Below are 23,644 nucleotides of genomic sequence, written 5' to 3'. Positions count from 1 at the left end.
ACTGTATTGCGTGCAGGTTAGATTAATGTGCTGTTAAAACATCCAATGCAAGTCTTTTTTTTTTTTTTGCCACCAGGTGAAGTTTATGTTTGATCAAAAAGAAGAAAAACTTTAAAATAATAATAATAATAATAATAATAAAAAGAAAAACACTAGGACGACAACACAGTGGATACTACCAAATTACCTGTAATAATTAAAACATTGTCAGGCTGAGAGATGATATTTCCCAACACTCAATACTCCACGACAACCTGAGTAAAGCATCTGTAGCCTTAAGACACTATTGAATACGCATAGTATGATTTTAGCAGCATAATGCTGCATTGTAAACATTTCCTGGACCAATCAGTTTAAATAAACGTTTTCTGTTCCACTCAGTCAGTGGTGGCATGTCGAAATGCTGAGAGTTTGTTGACACTTGTTTTCATGGAAGTCAACCGTTTCTACTATATAAAAGACACCTTGTTAGTATATCACCATTGAGAAAACCTTCCATCCGTAAGTTGGATGTATCCATTGACCTGCACATATTTCATACTTTGCCCCTTGCTCATGAAACAATATCTGTGTGTGGATGGAAGCTGAAATAGAAATGAGACTAAGGGTGATAATGGTGGAGATTCTGCAGAGTTGATTACAGGAAGCTTGTCACCATTTAAGGACCTTGTTATGGACCTTGTTGGAAATAATGATCTGCAGACAGGAAGCAGCTTGAGTTAACAATGGCTCCGCAGCTCTCACATTTTACAGTGGATAACAAGCTTCAGACACAAAGCCTGAGTCAAAAACTCCCATCTGTATCCCCCTGCTGAATTGGTAATGAATTTATCAATGAGAAAATATATTTAGATCACATTGAAAAAAGATGTGCAAGAGATAGAGTCTTTCTGCACCATATGACTCACTTGCTGCTTAGTGTCTGGCTTGTCTAAAAAGGTCCATTATGGTCTGTCATGTCTCATACATTTAAATAAAACACCATGCAGCAAACCACTGTGATGTCACCCGGTGGTTTGTGAACTCCTGCTTTGAAGCGTTGGGTCTGGCATTTTTGTCTGTCTTCATCTTGTTTTTTTTAGAGACAGAAATGACTTTATTTGGATCTTATTTTGGATCTGACTGAGAACCTGAGGACACTATGCCCACCCACCTTTAGTTGAAACCAACCTGCACCCTAATGGGGTCATTCAAACCAGGTACACACCCAAACATACCTCTTTTGGAGGCCTAGTATTTATTTAATTGTGGAATTATTTTCAGAAGGCCCGTGGGAGCACTGATCAGGAGTGAATTTAACTAATGACAACATAATGACTTGTGGGAAAAATGTATTGACTTTGTATTTCATGAGAGGTCTACTCTTTTTAAATTGGAGTTGATTGAAGCCAACCTCTAGCAGCCCTCAGTGGTATTGTATTTTGAGGCACTTCCTTTTTGGCTTAATTTTTTTCGACGAGTGCAAGTGTAAAACACTTACAAATAAACATAGTCAAGCATATGTATAATCACTTACCTGAATAAAGTCTATTATTTATATGTAATTTTTTTCCCTTCATTATTTCTTCTCTCAATTTTGTTCCCTTCTTTGTATTTTCTTTGTGTTGGTTGAGTAAATAATTGCTTTATTTGTGGGTAGTAAGTCATACCTTACAGATTTGTTGTTGTATTTGTGCTGATAAGAACATATTTGTAGTTTCCAGGCTGCAAAAAGCCCTTAGGTCAGTATTTATTCATTTTATATGGTGATAATGCAGTCTGAAATGTTTGTTATACTTAAAATAATTAAAGCTTTTTTTTTTTTCCACAACCTGGCAACCCACAAGTTTGACTTATTATTGGGTTATAACTGCTCTGTAGAGGATTTCTGAGTCCTTATTGTCCAATAGTGTTATACTTTATACTGTAGTTGTTAAACACTGAAACTCCTTTATGGAAAATGTCAACACAACCAAGGGACAGCATTAACAAGTTATAAAAGATAGTTTATTTACAATACAGCCAATATCGCTTTTTAGAAGACAAACTGTGAAATGAAATCTCTTAAAGCTTCTTGTGGATTTAGAAAGTTGTTGGTCCATACAGCTGCTACTGAACCTGTGCTTTAAATAAGAATTATCCCTTCTTCCCTTTAAGGTGTTTTAGCAGCCGTTCTTCCAAAAAGTTAATATTGATCTAAATGTGGTCGACCTTTATTTAGAAATGAGATTTTTCCTGTTAATATATTCCTGAAACAAGTAATCAGTAATAATACAGTCCATTACCGTTTGAGGCAGAAGGCTTGTACTTCAGCGAGAAGAATAAAGTATAAACATGATACAATATGTGCATTTTTCCATTACATGTATTTTTATATATAATACCACATCCTCCTGCATTCCCAGAGGTTCCAGACCTCTTGTTGAGATAAAAAAAAAAAAAAAAAAATCAGCCTTTTATCTCTATTGTCTTCTTTTAGTTGTCTCTGGTGATGCACTGAAGTTCATATAAAATCAATTAAAAAGAAAGGAGCTATGCTACTTTTGTTTCATCACATATATTTAATGTTACCTTGCATGCACTGGTGCACATCAGTTGCACTTAAAAAAAAAAAAAAAAAAAAAAGTCCAAGTTTCAATTAGATCAATATTTCAAGCGAGAGCTGAGATTGAAACGGCTTAAAAAAAAAAAAAAAAAAAACATATTGTGTTGAAGCACTCACCACAACAATGCTGTGAGCCACATGGATGTAGTTACCATAGCGATACATCTGTTGCCACCTGTGATGCTGGAGCAATTACAAGGAGATCAAACTTTCCTCTTCCGCCTCTGGCTCTGCAGTACTGACAACAACAGCAGCATCAGCTGGTAAGAAGCTTTGTTCAGGTGGAGCTGGGGGCGGGTCAGTGGGGCAGCTGCGGGTCGGGTGATTGCCGAGTTGGCCGATAGGATGGTAGACAAAGCAGTAGGTTCCTGGTTGGCAGCTGTTCTTAACACTGATGGCCAGCTCTGTAGGCGCTACTGGCTGGTGAACACCATTCTTATATAGACTGAGTGTATACGAGTCTGGGGAAGACAAACAAGGAGGCATGACACTACCTGCTGAAATAACAATGCAGTGATAATATAATAGAGTGACAATAACCCTACCACATACAAAGAACACTTTTTTTTCACATTCACAACCTTAAACACTGCTCAAATATTACTTGTTGCTTTTCCTCCTGCTCTATTTTCATTCGATCTTTTCTTATTTTCTCATTTCCCTGTTGCACACGAGTGCACCAAGAGAAAATAGTCCTGAAGATAAATTTCAGCAAGCTGCCTTGCTAAAGTGTAGGATTTCATAGTTCGCAGCCAAGGCCAGGATAGCTCATCTTTTGCTGGATCAATGTTTATACTTTTAGAGAAGAAAAAAAAATCTCTATCTTGCAAATTCCCCAGCCTAATGGAAGCGCATTATTCAGTCCAGGAATAGCACAATTAATAGTTTGAAAAAGCAAGTTTTGTCAACTGAAAAGAGTAATATTGTATAATTCAGACATTCACCTTGCTCAAAGAATGCAGCACACTGCTCGACTAGCTGTTGGATCGTCGTCGTGGGGAGGACACCCATAGTTTTTGGGTTGGTTCCAATCTCAGGACAACACACTGTCAGGAAGTCCTAAAGAACACGTAAGAAAACAGTTACACACAAACTTGCACACAATATTACCTAGATTTTGTTCTCGTGTCATGTCGGACCCGGTGCTCCGACGTGTTCACGTCACGTTACAGTAGGTTTGTTAGTTTAGGATGGTTATTTTTTCCTCCATTCGTCTTCTTTTTTTGTGTGTGTGTGGAGGTTTACCTACAAATTCCTCCTACAAAGCAGCTGTTTAGTGATTTCAATCACAGGCTGGAGCTTGTTTCACCAAAGCCTCCCTTGGGTTTGTCTTTTTTGTTTGTTTATCTTATGCAATTTTTCAACACACATCAGAGTCCCATCTTAGTTCTGTTTCCCACTATAACAATGCTACGAATCAACAATGTACTGGATGAGACACAGCTGCATTTGTAACAGGTGAACAATGGGCGCAGTTTGATCGGCCTGATCAAGTCTCCACCCGTCATCTGAACACTGCTTCAATGGACTTAAAACAACTTTGCTGTACACAAATTTACTTTAGTTTGATTGCTAACCTAGAAATAGTGCAGAACATATATCTTCCTCATTTTACATGTCAACGTTTGTTTGGTTTTTTAATGTTTGCAAATCCTCAAACCTTCTGCTTATTTTCGGGTTTACAAATATGCCTTCTTATTTGGAAACATTTGTTGATACATATTGCATTTCCATAATTATATTGTCCTTCATGGTACATAGACTGGCTGCATCAAATCCTCAGTGTCTATTTGATCATGTGAGTCACTGTGACAGTTTCTAATCACGGAGTCTGACATTGTAGATAATGCAGTGTGTGTGTGTGTGTGTGTGTGTGTGTGTGTGTGTGTGTGTGTGTGTGTGCCCCCGTACCCGAACAGATCCTTGGGCCATGCGCTCCTGGTTTAGTGTGCGTCGTCTCTCCCAGCGGTGGATAGAGTCCTGAACCTCTCTGCTGAGCTGCCGTGTTGCTGACCTCTGTTGGTCAAACGTTTTAATGTGCTCCAGCGCCCCGTAAGTAGTGGTCAGATAATAGGAACCTACACACACACACACACACACACACACACACAGTAGGGCATTATCGATGATGTCATGAACACAGCTATATCAGGAAATACTGGTGTTTATCAGATTTAAACTTAATGTTTGTGTGTACATGTATTCATATATAAATACACTGTTTATATGTATGTATTTGTCGGTGTACCTTCTCCTAGTGTAAGTGATGGGTCCATCAGCTCCATCATGTATTCAACATCCAGCTGCAAGGCAGAAAGATTGGATCTAGCCAGGACATACATCATTACAGGCAGGAAGTCATCAGCGCCATGGGCCCGCCCTAAACACACACACACACACAAATAAATAAACTCCAGAGGCCCGATAGCAGATTCAACATAGGATATCTTTCTTTTAACCGTCTCAACCTAAGAAACGAGTTCACGCTAAGTGGTCACATGAAGATGGTTAAAAACTCAATAAGACAACACACGGTTTCCCGATCCAGCTATTAACGTTAGGTTGGGTTAGGGTTAAAAATAGAACCAACGGAAACAGGCGGTATACAAATAACATGTCACAATAGAGTACTAAAATAGTCTATGGAGCATACCACACTGCAAATGTACACAATATAAACAGAATGCGTAATGTGCAGTGTAATACCACAAATAGCCACACTAATAACTGCACTGATGTAATGTCCTGCAAATGTGATGAGTTCACAGATGTGCAAAATCAGATTTTAAAGTTTAATTTCACGTGTTCTTATGGAATGAATGGCAGTTTTAGCCTTTCTCTTTCAGCTACAACCCCCGCAGCATCAAATGTACTGGGGAGAAAATAGGGAATAAATATAATCAAAAGCAGGTTTGCCGTTATATTTCATAGGTACCATTTGCCTACAAGACAAAAAGAATAAATTTGTCTTTTCATGTTTAATCAGTACTTTGCTTGCAGACTGGCATCTACATGTTAGATTAGTCCAAAAACAGCCATAGACAATTTATTTAGCCAATGTGAAGTATTTTTTTTAAATATGACCAGCTGAGATGTGTTACTATAAAAATAAACTGCTTCTGTCAGGATAGTTAGAAAATGATCAGAGGTGAAAAAAAATTGTAAAACAGTATCCAACAGCCACTGTGACCTCGGGTGACATTATACAGTGGGTACGGAAAGTATTCAGACCCCTTTAAATTTTTCACTCTCTGTTTCATTGCAGCCATTTGCTAAAATCAAAAAAGTTCATTTTATTTCTCATTAATGTACACTCAGTACCCCATCTTGACAGAAAAAAACAGAAATGTAGAAATTTGTGCAAATTTATTAAGAAAAACTGAAATATCACATGGTCATAAGTATTCAGACCCTTTGCTGTGACACTCATATTTAACTCATGCTGTCCATTTCTTCTGATACTCCTTGAGATGGTTCTACTCCTTCATTGGAGTCCAGCTGTGTTTAATTAAACTGATTGGACTTGATTAGGAAAGGCACACACCTGTCTATATAAGACCTTACAGCTCACAGTGCATGTCAGAGCAAATGAGAATCATGAGGTCGAAGGAACTGTCCAAGGAGCTCAGAGACAGAATTGTGGCAAGGCACAGATCTGGCCAAGGTTACAAAATCATTTCTGCAGCACTCAAGGTTCCTAAGAGCACAGTGGCCTCCATAATCCTTAAATGGAAGAAGTTTGGGACGACCAGAACTCTTCCTAGACCTGGCCGTCCAGCCAAACTGAGCAATCGTGGAGAAGAGCCTTGGTGAGAGAGGTAAAGAAGAACCCAAAGATCACTGTGGCTGAGCTCCAGAGATGCAGTAGGGAGATGGGAGAAAGTTCCACAAAGTCAACTATCACTGCAGCCCTCCACCAGTCGGGGCTTTATGGCAGAGTGGCCCGACAGAAGCCTCTCCTCAGTGCAAGACATATGAAAGCCCGCATAGAGTTTGCCAAAAAACACATGAAGGACTCCCAGACTATGAGAAATAAGATTCTCTGGTCTGATGAGACCAAGATTGAACTTTTTGGCGTTAATTCTAAGCGGTATGTGTGGAGAAAACCAGGCACTGCTCATCACCTGCCCAATACAATCCCAACAGTGAAACATGGTGGTGGCAGCATCATGCTATGGGGGTGTTTTTCAGCTGCAGGGACAGGACGACTGGTTGCAAGTGAAGGAAAGATGAATGCGGCCAAGTACAGAGATATCCTGGAAGAAAACCTCTTCCAGAGTGCTCTGGACCTCAGACTGGGCCGAAGGTTCACCTTCCAACAAGACAATGACCCAAAGCACACAGCTAAAATAACAAAGGAGTGGCTTCGGAACAACTCTGTGACCATTCTTGACTGGTCCAATATTCTCTTCATTTACTTGCTTTAAAGTCATTATCATAAAGTATCTTGACAGACAAAGTGGTGAAAATATTACAAATAGAGCATACACTTTTTTTTTTTTGGTGGCCTTGTTTTTGTTCCTGACCCACCCACAGCAAGTCTACACCTGGTAGAATAACAACTCCTGTGTTCTGCAAGGTAAAAAATACTGTTTTCGTCAAGGGAGCCTGGTGTTTTTCAAGATAGCGTTGTAATGACTTCAGTTCCCACATAACAGGGCTATCTGATGGGAAGGTAAACCAAACACCGTATACCTACAGTTCCTCATGTTCTGGAAAAGTACCAAACTGGAAGTAGAAGCTTGAAAAAGTCCCTTAAAACAAAGTTCTAAGAACTATAATGGTTCCCAGTTCTGATGGTATGGACACAAAAAAGGGGGTACTTTCTCCCACCGTTCTTACAACTATGAAAAGGTTCCTGTGGTACGAAAACATCTAATGAGTGGAAGGGCATCACCACAAACCCATTTACAGTGGTGGCCCATCAGATGACTGACATAGTGGCCACATTTGGAATTACAATCAATATTCCCACTGACCTAAGAGGATATTATGATCACATTAAGAAGAGTTTAGCGTTCATGTTCACTATCTTGTAGCTTTCTATATCAGTGCCAAGGCAAATAACCTGCCTCCAGGTGAGGTACAGTGTGTTTACTTCTCGCTTTACAATGTGACAAAAAATTGTGACTTTAGATGAACGTTAAGATTCAGAGATTAAATAAATCAGAAGAGTTCTGACCTGGAGAACTGACAGACATGCAGTCATAGATGACTTTGCAGGTCTTCAGCAGCAGCTCGATCTTTTTCTGGGGAGAATATTCCTGATGGAGATTGTTTAGTTTGATGCTGATCTTCTCCATGGCAGAGGCTTCAGGGACAGCGGTGGTTATTCCCAATGCTGTGGTGGTACTGCCCAGGACAACAGACTAACATACATACAATACACACACCATCAGCATCACAAACTTAGATTTACCAAAAAAAAAAAAAAAAAAAGCTCATGTGCAGTCCCACCTGGTTCTGTGCCAGCTGTTTCAGGCTGCTGCTGTTGTTGTGCAGTTTCTCCAGACTCTCGTATATGGGCTCCCTCAGTGGCTTCAGTACACTTTTACACAGAGCTGACTCTACTATGCTCTCTGCAAAGACACAATTTAGTTAATACGTTTCTTATTTCCAAATCTTAATATCTGAACTCACAAACAATAGATAACTTGGATCAACTCAATAGTACCCTTTCATGAGATCACCCTTTTCGATACATACTTTCTGACATAGATGTTTGGTTTCCAAACCCAAGCTGAAAGCACTGCTATTCTCTCCTGACCCACAGAAAACATGTAGTACAAACAATGTAAAGAACTAAAAGACAAAAGCTTTTTAAAATGTCCTATTTGGCTTCCACACAAGATCTCAATAATTCATGAGAATTTTTTTTTTTTTTTTTAATCGTAAATTAAGCATTTCTTTAAAAATTTTAAGTTACCTAGTTTGTCTTGTGTGTACTGATGTTGTGGCTCCAGCATGACCTGCAGCTCTGTACTCTGCAGCAGATAACTCTTCAGTTGAGTCATCATCTGTCTGATCTCCTGTAACAGGTCAGTGGAGAAGGCATGCTTCGACATGGTCTCCAAGGTGAAAGCACGGTGCTCTTTTACCTAAATGCAAAGTATGAACATTTTTACTTTTTTTCCATTTAAATTTGAGTCTTAATACGTCGTTGTTATCTGTAGGAATTTAGATATACAAGCTCATGACTGAACTCAAATTCAAAACAGGTGAGAATAGTCCCCTCCCCCACTCTGTGTACTCACTAGGTTACCGAAGTAGCTCAGAGGGTCCCTGGCCAGCTCCACGATGCGCTGCGTGAGGCGTCGGTCGTGACTGATGAGTCCGGTGATGACGGTAGACAAGCGGTAGCGAGCTCGGCCCAACATAACAGTCGTGGGGGTTCTCCTTACTGTTGCTTTGGGGCTGCGTCTCTCTGTAGGGCGACTGAAAAGAAATAAACAGAAAGTCTAAGAAACTGTAATTCCATATCAAGCGCCTTTCTGTTTCACACTATTTTGTATGCTTCCTCCACATGTACTTTACAATGTTTTTCTAGTATTTTGCAGTTTTTAGCTTGAGAATCAAAGAGCCGAAATATTTTTCTATTTGCGGAACTATAAAAGGTTAAGTTCACAGCAATTCATTTGATTTTAGATGGGGGGAAAAAGTTGCTAAGTAACTTAAATGAATCAAACTTAATCTAAGCCCCTTGTGGGGTCACACACACACACACACACACACACACACACACACACACACACACACACACACACACAGGCTGTGTGGTGTGTGTGTGTTCCCTCTATCACGCTGCAGAGCTGTGGCTCGCTTGCGTGCGTGTCCACATTAGCAGCACTTCACCATTGGCGCTGCTGCATGAAACTAATATTTACTGTCAGTCATCTTCACATAATACTGCAACATGCAGACAAGCTACTGTACTGAAGGGCCACTATCCTATATTGGTTGTATGGGGCTGTGTCTTACCAGTGAATAGCGAGTTGCTATTTTTACAGAGCATGCGAGTCTGTGCATAATTACATTAAGAGGAAGAAGAGTTCCAGATTAGACACTTGTGGTCCACCAAATGTACCTTGGGTAGAAGCTGAAACAAAGTTACAGAGAAACCTTTCAAAGATCATGTCGATTAAGTGCCACTTTAGAGCAGGCCAAGGGTTCGGGTTAGCGTGTTGCTGCTTACAACAACTCAATAGGGAATGAATTTGGCTACTTAACTTCGGCAAATTCTTTGGAAAAGTTTGATTAAAATGCCAAGGCAGTAAGGAAACTATATTAAGTCAAAAGCTACATAAATAGACCTAATAGTGTACAGTGAACCCTCGCTATAACTTCACCTTTCACGGTCTCGCTGCTTCACGGAAAAATCACAACGACTATATGTAACGTAGATATATTTAATGTCCAATCTATTTCAATTGTAAAATAAAGGTTACTACTTCACGGATTTCGCCTATCACGGTTTCTATTTGGAACGTAACCCCCGCCAGAAAAAAAAAAAAAAAAAAAGGAAAATGTTGAAATGCCAGAAAATGGAAAGATAAGACTTTGCTATTCTGAGATCCTCACTAGCTGGGCAAAATAAAAAGTCTGCTTGGGGTTAGTTTAATCAAAAGCATTTACCTTGTGTCATTCCTTATTTTGTGGCCTGAAATATGTACCAGTGGAAAGCTTCTCATAATTAACTGCTAATTAGATTTTGGAATATAGTTTCTCTAACTGGGAATAATAAATCTCATTCACAAAAGTATTCAGACCCTTCATTCAATAATTTGTGAAAGTCTCTGGCAGCAGTTACAATGTCAAATCGTCTTGGCTACAAACTGGAATCTGGGAGGTTTTTCAAATTCTTCCTGGCAGATCCTGTCATGCTCCTTTAAATTGGATCTAAAGAGACTGTGAACTGCCATCCTCAGCTCTCTCCAAAGATGATCTATGGGGTTTAAGTCTAGGGTTAAGCAGGGCCACTTGAGTACGGTCACAGACCTGTCCTGAAGCAACTCCAGTGTTATCTTGACTGTATGTTTTCGTTCACTGTCATACTGAAATGTGAATGATCACTCTGATCTCAGGTTGTTGCGCTTCGGAGGTGTCCTTTAAGGATCTCTCCATGTAGCAGGATACAGCTTCCACCGCTGTGCTTCACTGTGGGGATTTTATAAATCCAGGCGATGAGTAGGACATATTGTTCACCAGACACAGAGTTCTGCTTAAATAGAACATTTTTCTATTAATGGCATTTGGCAAACTATCATGTGTCTTTTACTCAAAGTGTCCTCAATCTAGCTGTTCTACCTTAAAGGCCTGATTTATGAATACTTGTATAAATGAGAGACTTTGAATTTGGAAAAAAAAAATTCGACATACTTTCATTTTGTTATTATGGGTTATTTGTGTAGATTGATGGGAAAAATGCAACTTTAAAATGAGCTCTACAACACGATAAAACGTGCAAAAAGCGAAAGGCTCCGAATGCTAACCAAAGCAATTGTATGCGAGCAGTAGCAGCTAATGTAAGTCCCTTAGTTTACGCCTGGGACACACCGTGCGTGGGTGGTCCATTAGGTCTACCCTCGCTGTAATTCTGCGGTTCATGTGCACGTGTCCACACTGCTAGTGTGTCTGCTACATTCTACAATGAGTTTCCCTTTGATAATGGCCATCAGTAATGAATGGCGTAAGTTGTAAAAAGCAGTCACGTGATTTTTGTTTTACTCTTGTTTAAACCGACACAGCGAGGAGAGATGCAAATAGACAGAGGGAGAAAAAGTACTGCCCTGCACTTGTTAAATTATTGGCATTATATAATTACATTGGGTTTTTGCTACGATTATATAGTGCACATGCAAACAAAGATCTTTTGCCAGTTGTTTCTGGAAAACCCGCACGTCACGTGTGAAAAAAATAAGTGTCCATTTTCTAGATGATACACTGCAGAAGTGAGGTATGACTGCACGTGATACGCGTATCAAGCAGGCTGTGTGGTTGCTCTAATCTGCTAACGAGTGCAGAAAAAATTAAATCAAGACATTCTGGGAACCCCAGGCTTTTGCCACAGAGGCAGCGTGTCCCAGACCTTAGACCTTTCAGAGGGGACAATTACATAATGATGGGGGTAACGGATCATCTATATTTCAGTTTAAAAAGTGTGTATTTAAGCCTAATTAGTAGTGCTTTGGGTTTCCATTTGATATAGTTCAATTCATAATAATAACGTCTCTTTTAAGACTCGAAGTGCTGCTGAATCACAGCAGCAGAAAATGCAATGAATTTGATCAAGAGGTTATAACTCCCGTTTTATTCAGAAAATGAATAAAATGTCATTTTAGGTGCAGCACAAACGGAGTAGGTTTATTTTCATGTCTTAAGTGGATTAAAACACGCGTGAACAGACCTATCCAAAATCTCACCGACAGGTTTGGTGGATGTCCTACATATTTAATCCCACTTGCATGAAACCTTCTGATTCAGTTAATCATGAATCGGGCAGTTGGCGCGTGTCACGAGGCAATAGCCACATTCAGCTATAAAATATTGAAGGCACTCAGGTTAATTACAAATGCACTGCAGTTGTATTACACATACAAGGGGTTACAATTCAAAAGCCCTTTTCATCATGTGGTTTAGTAATCTGGCCGGCCGTGCAAGGCCACAGAGTTTGACACTGCATCATTTACTCATAAAAGGTTAGGGCAATTTACGCACTGCAGCATAGGCCATTTCATTAACAATTGGAAAGTAAATTAGGCACACTCAAAAACTGGGAGCTTTAAGTGTGCGGAATTTACTTCTGCTTGCTCCTCAAAATCGCCAGAGTTGTGCCAACGGTCCACCAAATAGCAAACAAGTTGGCCACACCTACTAGCAAAAAGTAGTTGGATTTATAACGGAAAAAGGTGAAATAGTAAAGTTTAGGTGTTAGATATATTTTTTCTTAAAAAAAAAAAACAACACTAATACATTTAAAAGGACGATGGGCAATATTAAATGACTTTAAATCAAGTATTTCAAACCGTTGTGTGTATTCATTTCAATGAAGAAATGCTTACGTATATAGGCCTGAGCTTAATTTTTTTTTAAATTCTCAAAGGTACAATGTCCCTTTCCTGAATATACAGTGAAAGATTTAAAAAATTTGCTCTGCACATGTGTGGATTAAAAAAAAAAAAAAAAAGAGATGATAGAAAGAGTGAAACCTAATCTTATTAGCAGTTGAAGTGTAACGACAACAGTTTTACAGATGCCTCTTTGCAGTGCATGACAACTGAATTCCCTCCTCTTTAACACATCCCAGTGAAAGACTCGGACCTACTTGTGGTTTGGCTCCTGTTCTTGGTTGGGCTCTCCTTCTTCCTCTGTGCTGCTGGTAGAGCAGGAGTCGGGGTCAGTTCCCAGCACAGCACTCCCCTGTGGCGAGTACAGTGACACATCTGGTCGCCGGGCAGGGGATGGAGGGGGTATTCTCACCCCAGCGTTCTGATTGGCTAATCCTCTTCCAGCCTGGTTGGGGCACGCAGGTGAGTCTGGGAGACATGCTTTTGTCCGTGGTGGAGGAACTGGACGAGACGGTTTCTTTACTGATGGTGGACACTGGGAACTGGACTTTTGCTTGTCCTCATTCTCCATTTTCACCTCTTTTTCCTCCTTCTCATTCTTTCTCCCTCTCTTTTCTCCATCCTCGTTCACTGCCTCCTCTTGATGTTGGCTACTGTTCTCTTGTTCAGCACCTTCACAAAGCACACCCGGTTTATTTCCTGCTTTCTCCTTTCCTCTCTCACCTCCCTCCTCGCTCTCAGTTTTCTTTGCAGGATTTTGTCCCTTCTCTCTCTCCGTCCCCTCTCCTACCTCTCGGTCAGTGCTTTTTCTGGAAGAGGTACGATGGAGAGGAGCAGGAGGCAGAGGAGGAGCAGCTCGGCTCTGCGGGGGGACGGGAGGCCTCGACGGAGGAGGTGACGTTGACATTGACTTTCTCTCTTCTACTCCTCCCTTTGCTTCCTCTTTTCTCTCAGCTTCTGAAGTTCCTGTAGATAAAGTCTGAAGCAAGGGGGGAGGGGAGAAAAGGAGGCCCATCCCAGAACCTGAACTGAGGGAAGGAGGTCGGGGTGGTGGGCGCTTGTATTTAATGTCCTGGTTGGGTGTGGTTTTAGTCGGATCTTTAACCTGCGAGCCTGCCAGCTGTGAGGCCGTTTCATTCTGCGAGGAGGAGGTGGCGTTCCGATGGGTGATGACATCATGTTTGGAGATGGAGGAGTGGTTCAGGTCTTTGTTTGGCCTCTCTTCCACAGTGACTGGGTTGACATACAAGTACACACTGGGTTGAATGGTGTGGTTCTGATGCAAAACCAGGTCCTTGTTCTTAGCCTGTTGGTTCACTTCAGATGTCCAGAAATCTACAGCAGAAGCAGGCAGTGTCAAAAAAACAATTGTTTTGTTTTGTTAATTTATCAGTTTCACATTTATTTTCCTTATTGATAATGTATAAACATTCTTTTGGCTCCCTATAATTGTTTGTCACGTTATACAATTACATATAAACTTTGACTGTTGAGCTTGATGGTCCATTATTGACCTGGGAAATAGCTTTTGAAAAACGGCACCCGGTCCATTTATTGGGATTTATTTTTCTTTTGGAGGTCAGAGTTACAGCTCATAGTCCAGTATTTCTTGACTTTTTCTCTTGGACTGGAAGTAGCTTATTTAAATAGTATGCTTAAATGAATGTTAAAGGAAATAAGTTCATGCATTCATTCTGTGACATTTTCAACATCTGTATATCCTGTTGTTGTTTATGTGTTTTCATGCAATGCAGAACCATTTCCTTCCATCTTTCATTGCTGTGCCCTGTGATAACATGACCAATCCGCTGATGACAGATGTATCTACCTGCACCCAAAGCTGAGATGACCTCCAGCTCCTCGGTCTTTGTTGCTGTGGAAATGGCTTGAGGTAACCTCAATGGTACAGCCAGGATGTCCCTGATTGGTAGATTCAATTAGAAAGAAAGAAAAAAAACAGTATTGTGTGTAAGCAAGTTCTTATATCACAAAACAGAGTCCTGCATGTATAGTGTGTATGTTAATATTATATGTGCGTGCAGATTTGTATGCGTTACCTGCTGGCACAGTAGAAGGCGATCAGCTTGAAGATGTCATCAAAAACCAGAGAGGAACCATCCAAATGGACAACTGAGACAGAAATGTATTTAAGAATAAATCACTAACTGCTCTGAAATGTTATCTGGTGAGCAGCCATACAATTCTTGCAATTTGTATTTCCACCATCAAGTTTCGATGGAAGCTGTCCAAAGCAGTCGCTGCTTTAGTTCGTAATACGTACACGTCTTGTGTTGTTTGACCGTCAGATTGTGTACAAGCGGTGCTCCCTGCTCATCAGGCAGGCGTACCAATACCATTGTGGCCCTGTCCTCTGTACTGTGAACCAGGAACGCCTGTAAATGTCAAAATGAGTAGTTATAACATTGATGTTCAGTGAATTACAGTAAAATGCTGACTCTTGTTTTGGAAATACAGTATGTGCACAATCACAGACAGTATGCAACACTACAGTCTATAATTTTGTTTCAATTCTATAATATTGTATTTGATTTTTTTTTTTATAATCATAGTTCGTGCAACAGAAAAAGAAAGCATTAAGCCTTAATCAGTTCGTACGTTTTTAAAAGCTGATACTAATATTTTTTTGCTACAGCTGCCAGATATTATTGATAATATCTCTATTTAACAAGTGTCATAGTTTCCAATAACTTCCTAAAAACAAAATGGTGTAACTATGAACTCAAGACTTTTTGAAAGAGGCTCGTTATAGGTCATTAAAACTCCAGCCTCTCTGCTGATTCCTGGTAATCTCTCAGTGATGAAAGTAGTGTAAAATGTTTTAAAAATACACGTGATTCTTCAGTTTTGTTTGATATAAAAAATGAGGGGTATACGAGATGTACATTTCAAACTTTTTCTCTGCTTCCTGTCCTTACGCTGAGCTAAGCAGAACATGTCCTGTTGCTGAAGATACTTAACCCTCCTGTTGTCCTCGTGTCAAAATGACCCGCAGCTGTGTTCAACCAAGTTCTATATTTTTATATTTTTTTGGGATCATTGGTCATCATTCTTTAAAGAAACCCTCACAGCCTCCTTGTCACCAATGATCCCCAAAAAATATGAAAATAAAATAGAACTTGGTAATGTATTGCACTGTTATGGTACTGAATTTTCTTATCTAGCATCAAAAGTTAAAGAGAATATTAAACTATTCATTTCAATTGAACAGAGGAAAATTCATCTTGAAATAATAACCGACTAAGAAACTCAACATAACTAAACATATCTCATAAGTTTATACATATTCTTTACCCTATAATTAGTTGCAAATTATACAGTTATTTCTGGGAAACTTCACCGGACACTCTTTGGAACTTATAGAACTACAAAGTAAAGTCTTCTATTTTAAGAATTGCATCAAACGTGTTAAAGAAAACTTTCAGAGCAAGTTAAAGAATTCCAGTTATTTGTCATAAGACATCCAAAACTTGTATTTAAAAAAAAATAATAATAATTTTTTTTTTTAGAGAGAGGCAAACTCTAATTGAGATGTTATGTGAAAACAGTGGGTAGAAGTGTGTGTCTTACCCCCGCTGTCTCTTTCTCCATTATACTAGTGCTTTGGTCTTGGCTCAGTCCTTTGGGCTGCCACACAGATGTGCTCCCAACCAACTTATCTAAAGAACTCGGCACAGAAGGAGCTGATGAAGATGGTGGGATAACAGGGGGAGGTGGAGGGGGTGGTAAGAAGGAGGTGGAGGATGAGACTGTAGGAGATAATGGTGGAAGTAGAGGAGGAGGAGGAGAAAAAGCAGGAGTCCCATCAGAAGAGACAGATGGCTGCAGAGGAAGCAGGGAAGAAAGAGAGACCAGAGTAGGAGAAAGAGATGCAGGAAGAGGCAGAAGAGGGTTGGAGGAGAAAGAGGGAGGAGTAGAGACAAGAGGGAGAGGAGGAGGGACGGACGGAGGGACGGATGGAGGGGTAGACGGCGGCAGTGGAGGTCGAGAGGAGGCCTTCACTATAGGAGGTGGTGGTTTGGGTCGGCATGGCCTGGCTGGAGGGTGAGAGGGCAGCGAAGGTGGAGAAGGTGAAGAGATGGATGGAGCGTTGAGTGCTCCTGTCAGAGGGCTTGTGTGGCTGCAAAAGAAAAAAAAAGAAAAGAAAAAAACCCGCTAAAAGTCAAGAGGGTGAAAGATCATGTGGAGAATTTGTGTGGCTGCAAAAGAAAAAAAAGAAAAGAAAAAAACCCGCTAAAAGTCAAGAGGGTGAAAGATCATGTGGAGAATTTGTTTATAGCTCACCTCCATTTCAGTCTCAGAAGCTGGTCACCAGAACTTGAGCGCAGAAACAGATTAAGTTCAACTTGTGAACTGCAAGAGGTTTGTGACACATGACGTGTTTCTCACTGAGTAACTGCAGCTGTTGTTGAGAGTATTAGTTACGCAGCGGTTTAAGGAATGTGCTACATTGTTTTGCCTTAACAGAGGTTGCTTTACGACACAAAACAGAGAGTTGTTCTGCTCTCAGCTTGAAGGATAAAACTGGTATCAAAGAGATTTTCTTACTGTTAACTAATTCTATGAAAATACCAAAACAAAAACGGTGTCTTGTCCATTTATACCTCCCACCATGTTTGTGACTCGCAGCCTTGTTTGAGAGTCTTTAAGGACGACTGCAGTCTTTAAAGCTGCAATCATTTTTTATTTTTTACTTAAAGGCAGCAGAACAAGCTGTAAACACAATATTGATGGACTGCCGCCTTTTAAGGTTGATATGGTGAACAGCGTAATGTTATGTTGATGTGAAAAAAGGAAACCTGTTGCCACACATCGTAGAGCATTTGTCGGTGACTATTTTTTCAGCCTCATCTTAATACATAAAAGCTGCAGTATTTATGGCAGCAGGATGGGGTGTGTGGGATTGACTAAAACTGAACCACAATTGCCAGAAAATGCTGCTAATTAATGTTTTTCCACAGTTTTTGGACAATATTAGGTTTTGGATACAAACTAGGTATCAGGCTTAATTCATTGGTTGTTGTTTACGAGAGTTAATGTGAAGAAAAATAGTTTCTTAATTCTTTAATTCTCTTCTTTAATTTTTCAGAAGGCTAATTAGGTGCTAGTTAATGTTACTAGCACTAGATAGGCAATTTGGCTGTTTTTGTCTCTTATCCTCACCTTTGCCCTGTGAGAACATGAAGGACGGAGAGAGTCGAGTGCAACACGCCGGGCCTTACCGGTGGAGTCAGTGTGGGAATAAAAAAAAAAATGTCTTGAATTTGAGCGATCAGCATTTGGATAGAAGCTACAATCATGATCATCTGACATTAATGCCACACTGATGTTTAAAACGTTGAATGTTAAATTGGCTATTGTATGGCAGGTTGCAACATTTCCCTGTGACGCAAAACCAGGCAACCACGTAACTCCACCTTGCCTTCAGATGACAGGGAACAACTGTATTGGTTTAGTAACCTTGATTTAAATAACTTGTATGTATGACCACACATTCTACTTTTGTTTAATCTCCAAGACATTTATAGTTAGACTCGTCCAGCATTGCATTAGATACCAGAGCATACTCATAACTTGGTTTTCCAAGTTTTCTTAGTTTTATAAATCACATCAGTGACCTTTAATACAGTTGTATCAAGGGTGGATCAGTCCAATGAGTTTCCCTTTGGTAAGCGCAAGGCAGTTATTGGAAATTCCATCCATCCGTCCATCCATCATCTATACCCGCTTTATCCTGAACAGGGTCACGGAGGGGCAGGAGCCTATCCCAGCTCACTTTTTGGGCAAAGGCAGGGTACACCCTGGATAGGTCGCCAGTCTATCACAGGGCCAACCCATAGAGACAAGACGGAAACAAAGACCATTCACGCTTGCACCAACACCTGAAGGGCAAATTGTAGAATCACCAGTTAACCTGACATGCGTGTCTTTGGACGGCGGGAGGAAGCCGGAGTGCCTGGTGGGAACCCACACAGGCACAGGGAGAACATGCAAACTGGTATTGGAAATTACAGCAGATAATTTGTATGTTGTAGGCAAACTTCGTATGTATTACATCAGAAGACTAATGTAACACGCCGTTTTTCCCCCCGACTGAACTTCCAACTATCTCAACGTTTATACTGAGCTTCGTTTTTGAGCTGGAGAAAAACGATCCACGCAAACGCACAATCCAAATACGAGTTACCTAAAATTGCTGAATTCAGTCTGTTCAAACGTTTTAAACCTGTAAAAATCTTGTAGGGATTTAAGAGGAATAGTTTACAAACTGAGTCAATCATATATTACAAGACACACCCGAGGCCTGTTTTTGCGTCATGCGGGCTGACAGGAAAGGAGTAAAATAACCATTAGGTCAGCTATTTATCATCTTATTGCTTCCTGTATGCTGCTGTCGTGAAAAAATTTGTTCCCCTCGGGGATTAATAAACCTCATGTTTAGAGCAGTGATGGCAGTAGAAATTGTAGTTGTCAGTTAAACACAGAACCAACATCCTGGATTCCAGCATTCGACTTATATTTTGATAACATTTGGAGACAACAAATGTTCATTTATTACACATGTATTTATATAGATAGGGAAGTGTTAGAATTATATTTAGCAATTGTTTTAAATGTATGACGTGAGATTTCTTTGCAGGCCTGTATAGCACACTGTTACTTTAGTCAGTTATGGAATGAAACCGAGTACATTTACTCAAGTACCATACTTAAGTACAAATTTCATCAACTTTATTTCATTTCATGCAACTATATCTTTGTACTCCACAACAGATCTTAAACTACCCAAAATGATATAAAATGATTAGCTCCATCTAAACCAACAATAACAGTAAAAGCTGTTTACACATTAATGCTTTGTAAATAATAATCCATTAATACCATATATATGGTTATATATTATCTTCAGAGGAGCGACCTTCCTTCATGACTTTACTTTTGATACTTGGATTATATTTTCTCGTAAATAATTAAGTGTTTTTACACAAAGGATTTCCAATTCAGTACATTTACTTCTAATAGTACTGTATATTTAGCAAAGTATCCTACAACTGTATGTCTACTTAAGAAAAGGCTCAGAATACTTCACCCACCACTAACATTGCATTACCCAACATAACCTTCAGGGTAATACAAAGACATCATAATTCTCGTACTTGGTCTGAAATTAAATTACATTTATTTTATTATGACTTACAATTTCTACCTTGAAGAAAAAAAAATCTTCTAAAGTTAAATAAAACAGAACAATTAATGTATAAAAAAAATGTGGAACATGTTCTTATGTGGACTTAGTTGAGTTAAACTAAGTCCAAGTAAGACTGACTAGCAAAAGGAAACCTAAATTAAATTTTTCCTTTACATCAACACTTGAAAAGATTGAACTTTAGGTAGTTAGATACTGAAATATTAATTTGTCATTCAAACATTTGACTGTCTATACTTGAAATCTAACATGCTTTCAAATTTTCGCATGCCACACTGATCTACTTTTTTCAAGTGCTTAGTGGTAACTTTCAACCCTTCAGATTCTACCATAACAAGTGGGAAAAACAAACCCAAATGTCAGATTTCCTGTAACAAACTGAAACTAGATTTTAGACATGTTCGAAATTAGATTTGGTAAAACAACAGAAAATAGGATGTTCCGAAAACTCAGAAAAGTCATTGACCTATTTATTAGTCAGTGACTCATCACGTCTGTTTTTCCTGCCCTGACTGTCGACCTTCGACTCCCCCTCCCTCCCATGACAGTTACAACACCCCCCCCCCGCTCTTGCCTCGACAGAATACAGTTCCAGCTCTGTATTTTCACACAGCGACATGGTCACGCATCTCAAACTTACCCGGTGTCCTGGGAAACAACGCTGGTTTCCATCATATTTCCACAGATTGAGTGTTCGACTGCTCCGTCTCTCTCAGATCCATCGAAAACCCCACCTCTTCTCAGCCCCCTTTTTTTCTTCTTTCTGTTGATCGAAGCAGGACTGAATAAGGACAAACTAAAAGGAAAGGGAAAATCTGTTTATATGTGTGTGTCAGCCCTCCCCTCTGTTTCTGCCACAACTTCCTGAGCTGATCATCAGGCAGGAAGAGGCCGAGCACTTTGGTCAGACTTCCCCTACTCTCTTTCTTTTTCTTTTTTTTGCTTCTGACACACAGTCTTCTGTCTCGTGCGTTAATGCTTTCTCACTCTGATCCTAGCAGTGCTACTCTTTTTTCGAGTAATGAAGTTATCCAATCATCAAAATTTTGTGGTCAAATCTAATTTTTCTTTTGTCAGTTCTTTCTTTATAGACATACGACTGCACTGGTATCCCGTATGTGTGGCCTAAATGTAGCCTCCTCCTCTTCTTCCTTCTCTCCTCCCCCCCTCTACTTTTAAAGTTTTCCAGATGCTTCCCCCATTCAAACTGTGGAATGTTCAACTTCATGTTTCTTCAAAGCGTCACTTTTTTTTTTGGACCCCTCTCCATTTGCGTCTTTCCATGCCACTGCTTGTGGTTCTCATCTTCCCCACCTCCTGTGACTTGCTCATCTCCTCTCTCGTGTATAATCCCTTTTACGGAGGATTTTTTTTTTCAAGAAACTGGATTGATACTTAGAAATGTGCCTTTCACTGTTAAGTATCCATAACCTTTCAGATGCTTTTTCTTGGATTAAAACTAGGAGAAAAGACTAAACATTTTCAAAATAGTCAAACATGAAGACACAATTTGAATCCTGACATTACAACGCGCAGCAGTTACATCTGTTACAGATGTATGCTCTTAAGATCATTCTCTCTCTTTGGTTCGTTCACATTACCGTTTAATCAATTCACCATGCTTTTTAAAGTTTTTTACTTTGAACCTACAGCCCACAAGCAAAATAAAATGCCCCCAATCTCCTTGATAACCTGTCGGTCCCAGAGCTCTTTTATTTATTGTAAAAACCACAGATGTTCAAGGTAAGGTCTTTGCATATGTGGTCAGTGACAGACACATACACAACAATGCAGTCAGTGCAGCCATGCGTGGCGACTTGACTTTGCAGCTGCTTCCTGTGTGAACACCCGTGATCATACTGGCTTTGACTCTGCAGACTCTCTGCTCAGTTGAACATATTTAAGTGTAAAGTTAACTGCACGCAGATTTCCATCAGCGGCGAGAAACCACTAGGAGGAGCTATGATACAGAGCTTTACACTGTAGTTACAGTACCCTGGAATAGAACAACAAACTCTATTACACACCAAGAGACACGGTCAGTCATTTCACTTCACTGTTTCATCACAGAAATGTCGTCGAGAGATGGTCCTGGTGATCGGGGGAGGAGGGTGTGAAGGACGAACATGAATTCTTATAGTAGCACTATGGTCACAACTCTGACTTGTGGTAAACACAGCTGAGAATAAAGGGCACTGATATTGTCACCTTCAGAGTTTGTTTTGGTAAGATGTTTGTACAAATGTTAATCAGTACAGCTGTGAAGCTCCAATTTATCTAGGGCCGCAAAATAAGCTTTAAAAACGGCGCTGCCCACACTTTCAAAGTTTTTTTTGGTGATTGTGTTAGCAAACAGTTACCCATTTACATATTACCTTTTATTTTGAGTCGTGTCTCTGTCCACCTGCTAAACCCATGTTGAATATTAACTCACCTTTGGTCTCCAACAACTTTTCAGCTGCCAAATGCTCCCCTATATGTTCACTAGCTCGTTGCTAGTCGGGTCCAAAATTGGAATAGTCCTGCAGTAAAAAAAAAAAGTGAAATGCATACAATGAAGGTCAAATCTAATGTGATGTCATCAGTCATTTAGAATGTGGGTGCAAGTCTGCCAGATGTTACTTCACGTAATGTAATTAATGTGGGTAACTATCAAGCTGTGGAGTGCAGGGTGTTTTGCGGCCCTTGGGCTACCTTCATGTGTTGTTTTTGTAGGCCTGTGCATAATTATTGCGCCCCAATTTGGTGTAATATCAGTGGTTTTCAACAACCGCTCAGTGTTGCCTACTTAAGGCCACCACCTGGCTGTGCCTTCAGTTCAGCAGCCTCTTTTTATTAACGCAGACTATTACCTCTAAATATCAGCAGGTAAAAAGAACAAAGTCTCAAGTGTTAAAAAGCTATAATTGGTCCTGTATATACTTATATTGTGCTATAATATATAAGTAATGTTATATATTTCATAAGACATTTTTGTTGGCTGGTGCTCTTGGCAACTCTACAGCATGTGAAATTTTGATTTGTGTCAGTAGCAGGCCACCATATGCTGTGCCAGAAGCTTACTGTGGTGCCTCGGAATAGATTTCTAACCAGGACTATCTTTTATCTGGTTTCTGAACACAGTCCCTTTTTTCATTTGAGTCAAAACAGACACTGAGTATTTGATTTTGGCGACTTATTTGTTTACCAGGAGCTGGCTTTGAGATTAGACTGTCTATCAACATCCTTTACTGACAATGGTATGTGGAGTGAAGAATGAGCGGAGCAACTGTCTGTTCATGCAGCATGAAGTTTGTTCCTGATAGAGCTAAACATGAGTAATAAAGAGAATAAAGCCGTGTAAAGCCCATATACCAATCACACAATGGAATATTTAACAACAGAAAATACACTGTCCGAACACACGTTGAAAGGTTGTATGTTCATAACACAACTCACACCTGGTCATATTTTTATAGCTACATATGGGTGGTGCTGACATTACCACGTCATAGAAAAAAAGTTGCATAAAATAGAAATACTCGCGTAAAGTAAAAAGTATGTACAAAAAAAAAAAAAGTCAGCATGGAGTGCTACTCGCGTGTGTGAATTGTCGTCCCTCTGGTGCTCTTCAGTTTGGGGATCAAACAGTTTGAGTTGAAAACTTGGGAAAAAAAAAAAAAAAAAAATCTGAGGCACTCAAGAGGGTGATTAATTAAAAAAAGCCTATTGGCCTCATGACTGTTCAATCACAGTAAAAAACTCATGCCAATGCATTTCAACCTCTAAGAA

General features: G+C 39.8%; 1 protein-coding gene across 1 annotated transcript; it reads right to left on the bottom strand.

Moving 5' to 3' along the window:
- Window positions 1-1,970: 1,970 nt before the first annotated feature.
- rin3 (Ras and Rab interactor 3) lies at window positions 1,971-22,389 on the bottom strand. The gene is made up of 15 exons (XM_069717463.1): window positions 22,308-22,389; window positions 20,514-20,636; window positions 16,237-16,786; window positions 14,930-15,041; window positions 14,706-14,778; window positions 14,477-14,568; window positions 12,906-13,983; window positions 8,839-9,019; window positions 8,511-8,682; window positions 8,042-8,163; window positions 7,767-7,953; window positions 4,833-4,964; window positions 4,496-4,662; window positions 3,529-3,643; window positions 1,971-3,045 (listed from the first exon to the last, which is right to left on the bottom strand). The coding sequence occupies exons 2-15, from the start codon at window positions 20,546-20,548 to the stop codon at window positions 2,777-2,779; spliced, it is 3,285 nt and encodes a 1,094-aa protein (XP_069573564.1). The 5' UTR covers window positions 20,549-20,636; window positions 22,308-22,389; the 3' UTR covers window positions 1,971-2,776.
- Window positions 22,390-23,644: the final 1,255 nt, after the last annotated feature.

This window comes from Brachyistius frenatus, unplaced genomic scaffold (assembly GCF_029030835.1).
Source record: "Brachyistius frenatus isolate BFR_SWC_R1_liver_20210118 unplaced genomic scaffold, ASM2903083v1 Contig_175, whole genome shotgun sequence".
Taxonomy (NCBI): domain Eukaryota; kingdom Metazoa; phylum Chordata; class Actinopteri; family Embiotocidae; genus Brachyistius; species Brachyistius frenatus.
This window is presented reverse-complemented; position numbering and strand designations above follow the sequence as displayed.

Bases quoted from the DNA above. Each gene is read 5' to 3' on its own strand.
- rin3 (XM_069717463.1), bottom strand. From the start codon at position 20,548: ATGATGGAAACCAGCGTTGTTTCCCAGGACACCGG. The intron at 9,020-12,905 runs GTAGGTCCGAGT...ATTTCTTTTCAG, and splicing joins GAACAGGAGCCAAACCACAA to TCGCCCTACAGAGAGACGCA. The intron at 3,644-4,495 runs GTACGGGGGCAC...CGTGTTCTTTAG, and splicing joins TGGCCCAAGGATCTGTTCGG to GACTTCCTGACAGTGTGTTG.